The sequence below is a fragment of the Pleurodeles waltl genome, chromosome 7 (genome assembly GCF_031143425.1).
Source record: "Pleurodeles waltl isolate 20211129_DDA chromosome 7, aPleWal1.hap1.20221129, whole genome shotgun sequence".
In the NCBI taxonomy this organism is placed as follows: domain Eukaryota; kingdom Metazoa; phylum Chordata; class Amphibia; order Caudata; family Salamandridae; genus Pleurodeles; species Pleurodeles waltl.
In genome coordinates, this window is record NC_090446.1 from 994,492,342 (window position 1) to 994,506,176 (window position 13,835).

Below are 13,835 nucleotides of genomic sequence, written 5' to 3' on the forward strand. Positions count from 1 at the left end.
GGTACTGCAATAAAAGTGGTTATGCAAAGTTTTGAAAAGAATAATATTCTACAGTATGGCCTGTCTACACTATTCAGAAAAAGTAATTTAGTTATGATATTTGCATGACTCTGTTGTGTGTTTTCCTTTTAAAAAGCACTTCCCCTAATGTGTTTCAATACATTTGAGTCTTGTATTTATGTTTCATTGCCTACACCGATTGTAACTTTTACTTCCATTAATACCATTGTTTTTTTTCATTAAACAAATATAGAATAACTTGTTTTTATGTGTTGCTTTGTAAGGTGTATGTTGCTATTTTGTACTACTATAAATGGCAAGTATTTCTATTTACTGAGTGACACACGTTATCAATCTCAGAAGGATGAAAAGATGAAATACCCTTGATGAGACTCAAACCAGTGTCCTACACACTACCTAAAGATCACAATAGAAGGCACAATGCTGCCAATTACAACCATGCACATATATCCATCTACAAACACAGGGCCAGAATGGGAACCCAAAACATCCCTGGCAAATTTTGTCAGACTAGTCATAGGATGCATAGCGAGTGAGCTTGATCACTACAATGGAGTTTGGGGGGGACCTCCCCCCAAGGAAATTTGGGGAAAAACATTTTTCATGGAATATTCAATTGCATTAGTTTTTAAAGCATAATAAATGATGACCTTATAGCGCACCAGGATACAGTAATCTTTATTGAGACTCTTCAATGATTCACTTACCATCACCCTCTAACCGTACCTCTGATCTCTCCATAGCCCCTCCCTCACATGTATTTCATTTGTTTTATAGCACCTCTCTTACCAGCGTAGGGTGTTGGAGCTCCTCACATCACACACACATAAGGGGACAATGAATCATATGGGTGTAAGTTGGTGTAAAGAAAATGTTACATAGCACAAAGGGGACTACAAGGTGTATGATTCACGTAATTCATAATGGTAAGCATGTTTTTTTAAGAGTGTTTTATCTGGTGAAGCATAAACTCAGGATTCAGAGCGTAACACAGTGGTTAGGGCTGACTTTACTAATAGCAATTTATTTCTACCCAAACAAACCCTTTCTAGTAAAATTAGGATAATCAATGACTGGGAAAAAGCAGAACTTTCTAACCTTGCAGTTTGCATGCAGCTCTTTGATGGCAGTCCATAGCTCACTGTGCTAGATTATGATTGTAACTTATAAACTGCAGTGTAACAAAATGATCTTTGTGACAAAGGCAGTATCCTACTGAGAATTCCAAATAAAATACTGTTGTGTGATCTGCTTAGTACTCGTTCTTTGTTGCAGGAATATTAACCATCTGTGCTACCTTAGATGAATCAAAACTGCCACAAGACAAAACTCCAATATCTCTCTAGAAAGTACATTAATCACCAGAATTATCTTGGCATTTTTGTTGATGCATAAAAACTGGAAGATATCCAAGGAACTCTGCAGTCATTTTAAAACTGCAGCACTGCTACAAAACCACCCTCCCAGTAACAAACCCCCCCCCCCCAAAGTAACATAAGTGGCCCCCTACCCTTCCGGCCACCAGTTGAAACACCCGATATGGCAAGTTCGGCCTCGTACAAACACATAGTTAACCTGTGAGTTAAGCAGCATGAACATTAGACTATTTGGACTTTAACCAGAACCACTGGAATTATGCTATTGTGCATCCACAGCGACTTTCGCATAATTATTGATTTGATGCATTTGACACACTGTACACCACTGCTAACTGCTTCCTTCTGAGACCTAACTGGAGGTGCTCTCCCAATTATATTAATGGGTCCCCCTGGCAGGTGCCTGTACTCTTCAGAGAGAATAAATCAAGCACAGAAACTCAGATCCTGGCAGGATATGCCTCTGTGAGCCACAGACCACATCTTTTTAGGGTCAAGCCTGCGAGTGCATGCGCTAGCGCATGCGTCTCGCTTGCAAGACTCTGCTGTGTTCAGTACAGGGCTTGGAACCCGCGTGTTGCTCACCATTTGTTGGTCTGCGTGGCACTTTTCTTTACAGCATCGGAATTTGTCAAGGCACTTCCTTTTCTCTGTGTGGAGCAGGGATCAAGCACTATTTGATGCAAATTAATTAGTGCCCATCCGCTGTTCCCGATGTGATTGAAGTACTATTTGTTGTTTTTAACTTCGAGTGCCCCACAAACAGAAGCCTTGTGACTGCAAAAAAATGCCCAGCAGGCACAAAATAGAAAGTTTTATTTTTTAAAGCTACATTTATTTTATAATGCCAAGTCGTATTTTCTCAGTTTCCTCTCATTTTTTTTTGTTTTTGCTCGTGAGTGCTGTCAAAAGATGATGATTTACTTCTTCGAAACACGCGAGACCTAGTGCATTGCAAACGCTAGTTTGGTTGATGCTCCTTGTTCAAGGTTTCAGTTGATGCCATTGTTTGCATATACCATCACCTTTCAAACTCCAATGCGAGGTAGAATTCTGTGACTCGCGCAATGCTAGGCTGCCATCTACTGTCAATCTTCATTAAAGCAGGCGTTAATGCACAAAATAATATAATAGGAAAGCCACACACTTCTCATTCAGCATACACAAGTGTACATTCTCAGTACATTCAGGTATATAAGAGAATTACATTGGTTCACGGTTGGGAGCTGCAGTGACTAGTGGAAGTAAGCCGAATTACTGGACACAGGGTGTTTATTTTTTTGTAGCATTGGATCAAAAATGAGACTTTCATTCACTTCTGAACCATAGGTGCATGGATGTCAATTCACCGGACTCCCCTCTGAAATTCCTGAGCACGGGAGTGACCCAAGGTTGAATGAATATAACTTGAAAGGATGAAAATGTCAATTAGATGTGCCATTTATAACACTGCTGTTTCAGTGGAAAGTTTTGACGATTATGTCAACCCCTGGAAGATTTTAGATTTAACTGTTGTTTAGTCAGTTACAAGTTCAAATTCCATTGCCCTCTTGAATGAAATGGACCTATGTGAGGTACATCTTATACTCTATTTTTTTTATGCTACTCACAACTCTCAACAGAATCTCTACAGAGGTTTCTGTGGTGCTAGCACTTTTCTCTGAAATCCCCTTAGTACTTAGAATAGTAAGAAATTAAGATTCAATGATTAGGCAGAAGAACTTGAGCTTGGATTCAAAGCATCATATGCATTTTCTCAAGTTCTGCATTGTCACTGTTCAAATATTTGTTTCTGCATATGTTGTGCAACGCTTTCATTCTCCGTTGGTGATCCTTTAAATTTATGGTATGGTTTTGAGCCTCATATATTTAAGTTTGACTTTGAGTCAGTACTAAAGCCCTTTTAAACTTAAGTTGGTCTCCGAGATTGAATGTGTGGCCAAATAGGTTTCACTGTAATTAAAGTTAATAATTTGATGTATGTCTCCTCACCACTCGGAACTGGGGAAAGATTCATTGGGCCCAAGAATTTAGGAATACTGTCAACAGCTGGAACATTATAATTGTGTATATTGTATGCCAGCCCTAGGAGCTTCACAGTTGTGGTTTTGAGAAATACAAACCTTGTACAAAATATTGTTTTGAATCAAGTGTTTGTTAAGTTTGAACAGAACCTTCCTAGAAGTTGGGTGTGTTCACTTTGCTCGCTTGCTGGCATTCAGAGCAAGTATTACGCTCCTCCACTTCCCAAAACTCCCAGCTGCTCCTGCGTATTTTACAAACTCTAATGCTGCCTAAAGGGGAGTTAAAACTGGGAGTAGGAGGGATTATTTACTGCTTGCTCATCGACTGGAAGTAGGAGTTCAAATATCAGCCATTAAATATATATAAATTCTAAATCCTTGGTTGTGGCACATGCATTTCTAAATATGGCATTAAGTATTATTTTCCCCAGAAAATGAGCATGTGGATTGTAAAGAAAAATGTTTTCAAGTTAAAAATAACAATTGTTTCCCTTCACAGATATCAAATAACATCAACACAGAAATGCAAAAACCCCAGCTGCTCCACATAGAACGAAATTATTGACCATTTACATAGGGGACACCAAAAAATGGAACTTCTTTCAAGCCTTCAGAAGGTAAAATAAGTGTTTTACTTACAGGCACAAGTCAGAACTGCACAAACAATCATACCCTTTTTCAAGTCCTCTGGAGCAGCAAAGGGGATGGGATTGCTGGTGGAAATGGTCATGTTATCAACCAGAAACAAGCACTGGCAGAGCCAATAGGTCTGGTCTTTGCCACCAGCCTTTTGGCAATTCTTGTTTTGTCGTGATTTTTACAAAACATCATTGGTTGGCAAGCTGCCAGCCTACATCAATGTAAACAAAAAAATTGGCTAAAGGCAAAAATGATGTTGTCTCAAATAAGTACACATTGCTATAGTAACCCCTGGCACTGAAGGGAACTACTTTGTGTGTTGAAGTGCTCCTTGTGAAAGGGTAGCAAGTCATAAGTCATTGTGAAGTCAGCCAATGGCTGAAATAGGTTAACACTTTGCTTCTTGATCCATGCTGACATTGGTGGAATAAAATGTGATTGACAAAGCCACAGTCTAATGGACGTGGCCTAGCTGAAAATCCCTATAGGTAACTATGCTTGACACAATTTTAGTAAAATATCAAAGGCTTGGCTAACACAGACTAAAAGCCAATTGGTCCGACACTAGCTGCCAGCCTGTTACCTTTGGGAGTGAGGGTGAGAAAGAAAGGAAAGAAGGAAGAGAGGAAGGAAAGACGTAATAGGAAGGATAGAAGGCAAGAAGGAAGAGGGGAGGAAAGAAGGAAGAGAGGGAGGAAAGAAGGAAGAGAGGAGAGAAAGAAGAAGGGAAGAAGAAAAGAAGGTAGATAGGAAGGAAAACAGTAAGAAATGAATGAAAAAGAAGAGATGAATGAAAAAAGGGACGTGAAGAGAAAAAAACGTTTAGCTGTCGATTGGTGAAAACCTTCTGAGGACAATACCAATTCTTATAGTGGGCTTTGAGACCTCCCTTTGCTTATGTTAGCACTTTTTTCTTTGTGCAAATTTGGAGCCTATAAAGTGCTATCTCATGAATTAAAATCCACACCTGAGGCTAGTCATCAAATCAATACATCTGAATAATTTGAAGCTCATTGGGCTCCACAAGGAAGATAGAGTGGTTGCTTGTTTAACCATAAAGGTTCAACAAAGGTTAAAACGTTTACAGATTTAAAATCATCAAATTGTTGTCAATAATCAATACGTGAATGCATTAGTAAATGTGACGTTCAAAACAATCAAACTCATAGAAGCAAGAAACAAATTATCATAAAAGTACCTCAAAATAAATATTTAAGTAAATCAGCTCTCTCATAAACAGAGTATCTATTCTGCTCTCGCTGTCTCTAAGGCGGACACATTCTGGAAAGATTCTGCTGTGCACTAATCACACAATTCTAACATTTGATATACCTGGTGTCCATAAAATGCTCCAATCAGGTCAAAGCATACTGATACTCTCCAGGCTCATTAGTCCCTCAGAATACTACACTATGCAGCTTCTTTACAAGCATCTTACAAACGTACAGTTATCCACAACAAACAAGATATATTGGACTCGCCTGCACTGGGCAGGTATACTGTAGCTGCTAATTAAAACACTCTGCAGTTTATCACACGAAGGAAAACGTCTCACATGAGAAAGAAAGACACACCGCGTTTGTGAATTGTGAGTTCAGCTTCTCCTGCAAATAAAATACACGCGTGACATGAAGCAAGAATGCTCGCAAATGTCAGCTATACCAAACACAGGCCTATGATCAATCTAAACATGAATAATGCACTGTAAATAGCATGTAAACACGCAAATGCTATTGTTGATCAAATTCAAAAACATTTGATATGAAAAACCAAAACCTTTTCACTTACCAATGCTCGGCTTTTTTATCACTTTTTTTAGTTTGCTTCTTCTTTAATGGGTTTCTTTCCTCTTCTTGTGTTTACCCTTCCCTTCATCATGGTTTATTTACCATTATTTTGATTGGATGCCTCGTACCCTCTCATTGCTCACATTCAGGGAACTATTTTCATCCTTTAGCGCTCCATGGGGTTACATTGATTTCCTAGTCTCGTCGTCCCTGGGTGCGGCTATCCCCCGACCCCAAGTTCAACCATTGCTTCAGTCTTCCTCCTACCTTTTTTATCCCGTTTACTGCTTCTCTCCGCTCTGCCCTGTTTACTTTGTCCATCTGAACCGGGACACAGATAGTTTTTGTAGCCCTGTGCTTGTCTTTTTTTTTTTAACTATTGCATACATACAGTACACGCGGAGCAATGCAAACCACAAGACCCAGCATATATTAATTTGTGAAAAAACATTTCAGAGCTGCAAATACGCTTTCGCGCGTGAGCAGAATCATGAATCATCTGATAAACTCAAATTGTCTAGACCTTATCATGTCCCACATTGCAGTCGAGCTCACAGAAATCTTAAGTTTTGTGATATCAAAGCCCAGTGCTCTCAGCATAGTCTTCTGAAAAGTGTAGGCCCTATTCCACCTTTCTGCTCATGGACAACTACCACTAGGAAAGCCACGTCGAGCTGTCTACACAGCCTGTCCCGGTGTACTCTTAGCGTTGTGGGACTTGTAGTGCTCAGTGTATACTGGGATATACAGAACTACAAATACCAGCGTGCCTGGGATGCCTTACTCATGCTGGGAATTAGGAAACATTCCCGAGCATTCTGGTCCTAACAGCTGCCCTTTCTGCTTATGGACAGGATTACCAGAATGCACGGCGTTTTGAGTTGAAACCAGTGGTCACTGCGAAAATTTGGAATCCGACAGGGAACAGCTTGACTTCGGTAATATGCTGGTTAAATGAAAACGAATTTACATTTTGTAATCCTTCGGTGTCGCAGCACTAAGTATATGGACAGCCAGGGCAGGTGCGGCCCATTAAAGGAGACAGCCCTCGCGCAGGTTCCAGCAGGAAGGAAGTTGCCTTGTGGTGATGATTTGTTTGGTCACGAGGCCTGTGCCTGAGGGGAGATAGGCTGCCGGCCAGGTTGGACCCGGGTATGGTTTTGCCGTCGGCTCTACTCGTCCAGTCGGATCGAGGATGCAGGAACTCATCGCTGGAGTGGAGAAGTTTACGTTCGACATCGAGATGGACGTGGACGAGCAGAGAGGGGCCTTCCCGCTGCCTTTCCATGGGATGGACAGTAAGTGCGATCGAGCGTGGTTGCGACGTGCAGCAAATGTGTATCAATCGCACTCAAACAATACAACGTTTGAAAGTTGAAAAAAAGCTCATCGTGGCTATAAAAGAGAGATAGTGTGATCCCTTTTTGAAAGCCACCCTCAGTGCAGTACAGCAGATTTACCATAGCTGTGAAGAAGTCCTGTGTCTCTTGTGTTTTGTTTTTTGCCAAATTCCGTTGCAGTCTGGGACTTGTAGTGTCACACTTACCATTGAACATATGGGCTCATTCACCTAACCATGCAAATTGTTGTCAGTTTAAATCAGGACTGTTTTGAGGCGCAAGCTTTATGCGTTTCCGTACAGTAGATTTGTGAACTGAATCCCCACCACCTTCCAGAACATACTTTTCTTCCGGCACCAAGTCACTGGAGGCTGTGTTCTGTGCCACATGTCTCTTTTGATGCTCAAACACAGAGACACTAGAAAGATTTTTAGAGTGGGAGTGCTCTAAGGGGCGGGTATAGGTTTTTCCAACTATCAAATCATATTGGTATGTTTTATTATTTTGTGACCAAAATCCGGTTGCAAAACATTAATACTTTACCGACCACTGCACGATAGTGGTAAGGCATTTGCATTTAGGAAGGGGTCGCCAAGGGGCCCTTACCCTTTGTGAATGTTGAAATTGTGTGTGTGTTTTTTTTTTTTTTTTTTTTTTTTTTTTTATTTATTTTATTTATAAGCATCCTGTTTATCTTTAAGGAAAACGGGCTGCACAAACAAAATGCTTTATTTAAAAGTTATCACAGATATGGTGGTTGCAGAATTAAGCAGGCCACTATTTCTGTGATGGCTGTGATTTCTAATGGAGAGCAAATTGCAACCACCCTCATTAATATTCATGAGGTAGGTTGAATTGAGACGCATTAGGTATCTCTGTTTTGCGAACCGGCCTATTAGTACATAGGTTGATTTGCAAAGTACCATACTGGTCGCAAATCGCAACTAGTTGTACATACGTCAATCCACCTCAAAAGTTTAGTGTACTAAGAATCGTCTTTTAAAGGACAGAGACTGTAAAATGTAATGATGGGTCTGAAAACGGCTCATCAAAAATGTAGGTGTCCAATTGAATTCCTGATTTACCAAACAAACTCTGCTCTTTTGACCAGACTCCATATTCTGAGTCATCACAACTGTGCTACTAAAGGTCCCTAATGTGGCTAAGTCATCGGTTTCTCATAATATCCCAGACGGCTCCAATCTTCTATTCTTGATATTTGGCACCCTCACTCCAAATTCTCTTTGGATAAACCCCCAAACCCTGTTAATGACAACACCCAAAGCCATTCACCCATGCTTCTGTTATTGATAATACATAGACAAGTTCAGAAACTCACCCCGGACAATACCCAAATCGTGGTCTCCTGATGAATTGATCTAATACTCATTGCCCACAGTGCAGATGATGCAGATACAGAAACTTTAATATGTCATTTGTGAACATCATGTGACTAGTTGGAACCATGAACAGGAAATATGTGAACATTTATATATCAGAAACATTATTGAAGTTAAACATTAAACAACATCAGCTACAATATTAAAAACATACATATTTTGCAAGGAAAATAATAACATAAAGGAATATTGCACACCCTTTCAAAAAAGTTGCCCATATTGGTACAGTGCAAGGGTATCATGCACTTCAAAATATTTTGAAATCCAATAAAGTGGTGAATGGTGTGCTTGAATTAATCTCAGTCACTGATAATTAATCAGACTCAATTCCACCTCAGTTTTTAGCCTAGTGTGCTATGTCAGATATGGACCAACCTTATCTAGCATTGTTGTCTATTCCACAGAGCTCTTGCCAAACACCTCACAGTCTTGCAGCAATCCTAAATGTGGTGCTACTCAATACTAGCAACAATCTATAGGCTACAACCAGATCCCCTTTAGCGGGAAGAAGAGCTCCATAGGTCCTAACTCCTACTAAATCGGCAAACGCTTTTTAATGTATAAGTAGAAATCTAAGGAATTTATAATAATCAATTTCATATAGTTCTTAGTACTGCGATTATGCTGCTACAGGCAGTGTAAATGTTCATAAGTATGGGAATAATATGTCATCTGCAGAGTACAGACATGTCAGTGGTGAGTGCTTAGCTCACAGAGACACATTACTATCTAGATATGATGAATGGGTTTTAATTGGCTATTGCTAACAATTAATTATGACACACTTGAAAACGTGTAATTCACTTAAAATGTATGCGATTATACTTACTGTCAAGAGTATAATTTTTAAAATATTGTCTCAAAATATAAGATTCATGACAAACGTTTTTTTTTTGTAACCCCTAAGAGTGTTTTGGGCTTGAGGGGCAATTTGTGCCCCACACCCAACTTGTAGATTAGTTCTATGATTGTCTAAATTGTAATACTAGGCCTGCCAAAAGTGTCCTAGATAGGCCAGGTGTATTTTATTAACCAGCAGTTGAACACCACTACATAACATGTTGGTTCAGTGGGTACATGCACATGTTGCACAGATGCCCTGACCTCAAATGGAGTACCTCAGTACCACATTTGAAAGTGTAATGATCACAAAGTAACATAATATGATACCTACCGTAATGCATATAATTTACCTTTTTAGCTGCTGAAGCATTTCTACCCCAGTACCTTTTCAGGCCTGGCTTGACAACACAGCTTTCATTAGACCTTATACGATTAACGAAAATAACTCTGAGTACTACAGTGTGAGGGGCTTAGGCACCACCCACGTGTTGCTCCCCTGAATAGAGGATCTGATTGGGCAGAAGGTGTGTGCTTACACTGAAAAGGCTTGAACTGCACTTTTAGGCTTCTGGTAAGGTTAATCCTCAATACAGCAGGACTGAGTTGGTTATGGTGGCCATGGCTATAGGGATGATATGTGTATTATGAAATGTGAAAAACATTTGTTAACATCAATCCATTTAAGGGTGGATTGGTACTACTCTGTACGAATGTTTTCAGAGAATAATTCTGTTGCATGGAATCTCACCACAGTCTGCTGTAGTTAGTAAAGGTTTTGTTGTTGGTTGCCACCTGTAACACACTGTGGATATAGAATATCTGCTGTGTTTTAATCCATGTTAGGCCCTTTTAGGAGAGAGAGTATTTTGCTTACCTAAGTGTATTAGATTGTATGCCTTGTGGGAAAGCTTGCTCTCTGTACAACAGGCCTTATTTGGTTATGGTGACAAACCCACAATACATGCAATGGGCCTCATTGGTGCAGTGGTGAAATTTATACCAGAGGTCATAGGTCTGATGTGTTTATTATACTGACGAAGGCAGTAGGCATCGCTCATTTATTATGAAAAGCTTTTGTTAAATCCAAAAGGTCTCTGACAGTGGATTGTTATAACACTATATTACAGACTGTAGACAGGTATTTGTATTTGTCATGTAACCTCACAGATTACCATAGTAGGCAGGCATTTTGCTGTTGATCACCCGCCTTGACAAACCCTTGGACTAAAGGATTTTCACTGCAATGATTCTTGCAAGGCCCTTTTGAGTGGGGTTGCTTATAGTTGTACCTGCTGCTATATGTGTACATACTTCTAATTTCATAAGAATAAGCATTATGGTTGCCACTTTATGCACACTTCAGTAGGCCTGTGTTGGTTATAGTGATAAATCAGTGGTAAAGACTACTGGCCTTTTCAGCTCACTGGCAAAAGTTATGTTAAATTCCTTAGGTGTCATCTGTTTATAATGTAAAGTTCTGACTAGGCAAATGGGCCTGACTTACTTTTTGGGAAAGGCAAGGGTTAAAGGCAATAGCCTTTTACAGGTAGATTGGTATTACACTGTGCTAAAGTCTGTTAGAAGGTATTTTGTAATCTTGCAGACTACCACAGTTGTCAAACACAAATTTAAGAACATGTGCAACAAACATGGAAAGAAAAAAAATAGAAGAAAATAAGCACTCTGCGGCCTAATTATGGCAGGTGTCATTGACTACCTTTCACAGATGGAGAAAGTGGTATGCAAGGCACGTGGGGTTCCACATAAGTATGAGCACATTTGGGAATCTTGGAAGAACTGTGGTAGACTAATCGGTTGAACAATTCTGGGGTGCGCTGGGGATGCTCTCCGCCTCTGGCTTGCCACTGAGCAGATATATTTTACCAATGAGATGCATTCTGTGTGCTGTAGACCTGACCAGATGCTGAAAGCCATGAATTGTGTTAACGTACCAATGTATATCTCATATCTAACGCCTCACAGAGTCACTGGAGCCGCAGACGCAACTGCGCTGTTATTTTTGTGTTTCTGCTTGTGTAAAAAAACAGTAACGTTATGAAAAAGATCACCGCAAGCTTACCGTTTGCAGTAAGAACTAAAATTTAAGAGAGCAGCGGTTAGCCAAACTGCAATGGTATTACACATACTATATCATTTTTTTAAAGTTCCACCACTGCTGCAACGTTGTTCAGAACCAATGTGTTGGCCTTCTTAGGATTTTCAATAAATAATAAACATTGAGAAAATAGGTCAGTCCATTTCAGCAATTGGCTCTCTTGGCCGGTGACAGCATCTGCCTGATCGGATGTGCGCGATGCATTTCTTCCCTTCTCTTTTTATTTTCATATTTAGAACATTCTACAGCTCCATTGCCTGTGCTAATGGGCAGCTTGCATGTCACTTATTTCACCTGCAGTTCACCTTTTCTCAGGCATCCACTTACTCTAATCCATAACGGGATGGCATTGTCTATGGCATATTATTGTTTAAAAATTCCAAGATGGTCAACACGTTGGGGTTGGTTCTTAACGTGGCAGTCTTGCTGGTTCTTTCACAGATGGGCCATGCATTTCTTTTCACGATGGGATTAAATACGCCGTTTGTCAGTGACCTGCAAGCAAATCCTTGGGCGAGACATGGAGGTCATATAGGGGTCGCGGTAGCTGCGACCCCTAGCTTGCGCCCTGCAATCCCTAGAACTGCATTTGCGACTCCTGGCCTCAGAGGTGGCAACATCAGTGCCAGGAACACCGGGGAAGCTTGTCCTTATGGACATCAATGGAGGCTCCAATATCCTTCTTTTTTTTTTTTTTTTGGTCCATTTTTTAAATAACAACGAATAGGAATGTTCACTATTCGTGTAATAAAAATAGAGTACAATTAGTTGAAATATGACCCTCCCTGGCAGAAAACGTAAGTAACAAATGCCTTTTTAAATGTATGTTGTGTGCATGAGACCCCATGAGTTTTGGAATTTCAAACGCCCTGAGGAAGGTGGAGTTAATCTAATTAAACACATTGTCGGTGTATGTCCACCGAAACGCGCGCCAGCGACCTTTTTTACATACCAGAATGGATGAAATAATTCTGGACTAGGAAGAACATAGAATGACCTTTTTGGCCATCTCTTTCTTGAATATGATTATTGGATGTTTGACAAATAAGGAATCATATTGTTGAACATATGGACATTTAAGCTAGTGAGCAGTTTGCTCTCTCACCTATGAGTTATTAAAATAACTGTGTAAATATAGTTATAAATCCTATGTTATTTTTCCTATGTATTCACTTTGATATCATTTGTAAATATTTAGGTTTTTGTAAATGATGCTTTAATGTGAAGTTGTTTATTTGTTTTCTGGATCTTTCTGTCCTGTCTTGAGACTTTTTTGATGTTTGTTTGTGTCCATGTGTGTTATCTATGTTGTCCTTTAGTATGGTGTGTTCTCCTTCTAGTCTATTATGATTGTTTTTCGTATCATTTAGGGGGGTTTTGTGTACTTTGAACTTACTGTTATTTTTCCTTTTGATTAAAAGTGTCGTATTATTTTGTTTAGTATAAATAAATAATATTTATGTTTTGATAGTATTATTTTGTTAGTTCATTGGTTTGTGTGTATATTACCATGAAAGAGAGGGATGTTTTTATACCTCTGGTAAATTACCCTTGATCTCTCTCTATATTGATTTGGGGGCCCTGTTTTCTACTCTGTTGGTGCATGCATGCAGGCAAGAGTGACTTTATGTGTAATTGTGTATGTATGTGTAAGCATGTGTGCGCGAATGAAGGTAAAGGTCAAAGGCATATGTCAGTTCAGCTACCCCTGGCCCTTTGGTGAATTGACGTTCATGGGGCGAGAGAGCTACGTATTACTGTGATGACACGTGTTGAACCAGTCAATCATGTCCTCGTTTTCTGCCCTCTGTGCCCTTCTTTAAGGAGGTGAACTAGTGCGCCTCTGTTAAAGCAGCAACGCGCTGGAAGTCACGACCATGGCCACTGTAACTATGTGATTGTTCGGCCGTGGCATTTTTCACATAATTAATGACTTTCACATTTGCCACATAATTCACCAACTGCTGCATAATCTGCAGATAAAATTAAAGTTTCTAGTTCAAAGGGATCAAAAGTTACTAAAACGAAGCAACAGGTATTACCACGGAATGGACGTCCCTTTGCAAATGTCGACTGGTCACCTTTCTGTTGCTTTACTATACTTACATTTTAAGCGAGTACTTATGAGGGATAAACTATTCCCAGACAGCGTTAACACATTTAAAATGACAAAATAATGATGCAAAACACAAAATGTGCTGCATTAACTGCAAAATGGGTCTTTTCTTTCCACATAATTTGGGCCACCCCTGCTACATAATTCCAGTAGCCCTGTCATGACCAAGGGCT

At 39.8% G+C, this 13,835-nt stretch overlaps 1 protein-coding gene across 1 annotated transcript in view; it reads left to right on the forward strand.

Moving 5' to 3' along the window:
* The first annotated feature begins 6,653 nt into the window (after window positions 1-6,653).
* CPSF4L (cleavage and polyadenylation specific factor 4 like) overlaps window positions 6,654-13,835 on the forward strand; it is a 114,757-nt gene continuing 107,575 nt past the window's right edge. The window contains exon 1 of the mRNA XM_069202023.1: window positions 6,654-7,145. Coding sequence (XP_069058124.1) covers window positions 7,043-7,145 — 103 coding nt within the window. The 5' untranslated portion in view covers window positions 6,654-7,042. The remainder of the gene's footprint in view (window positions 7,146-13,835) is intronic.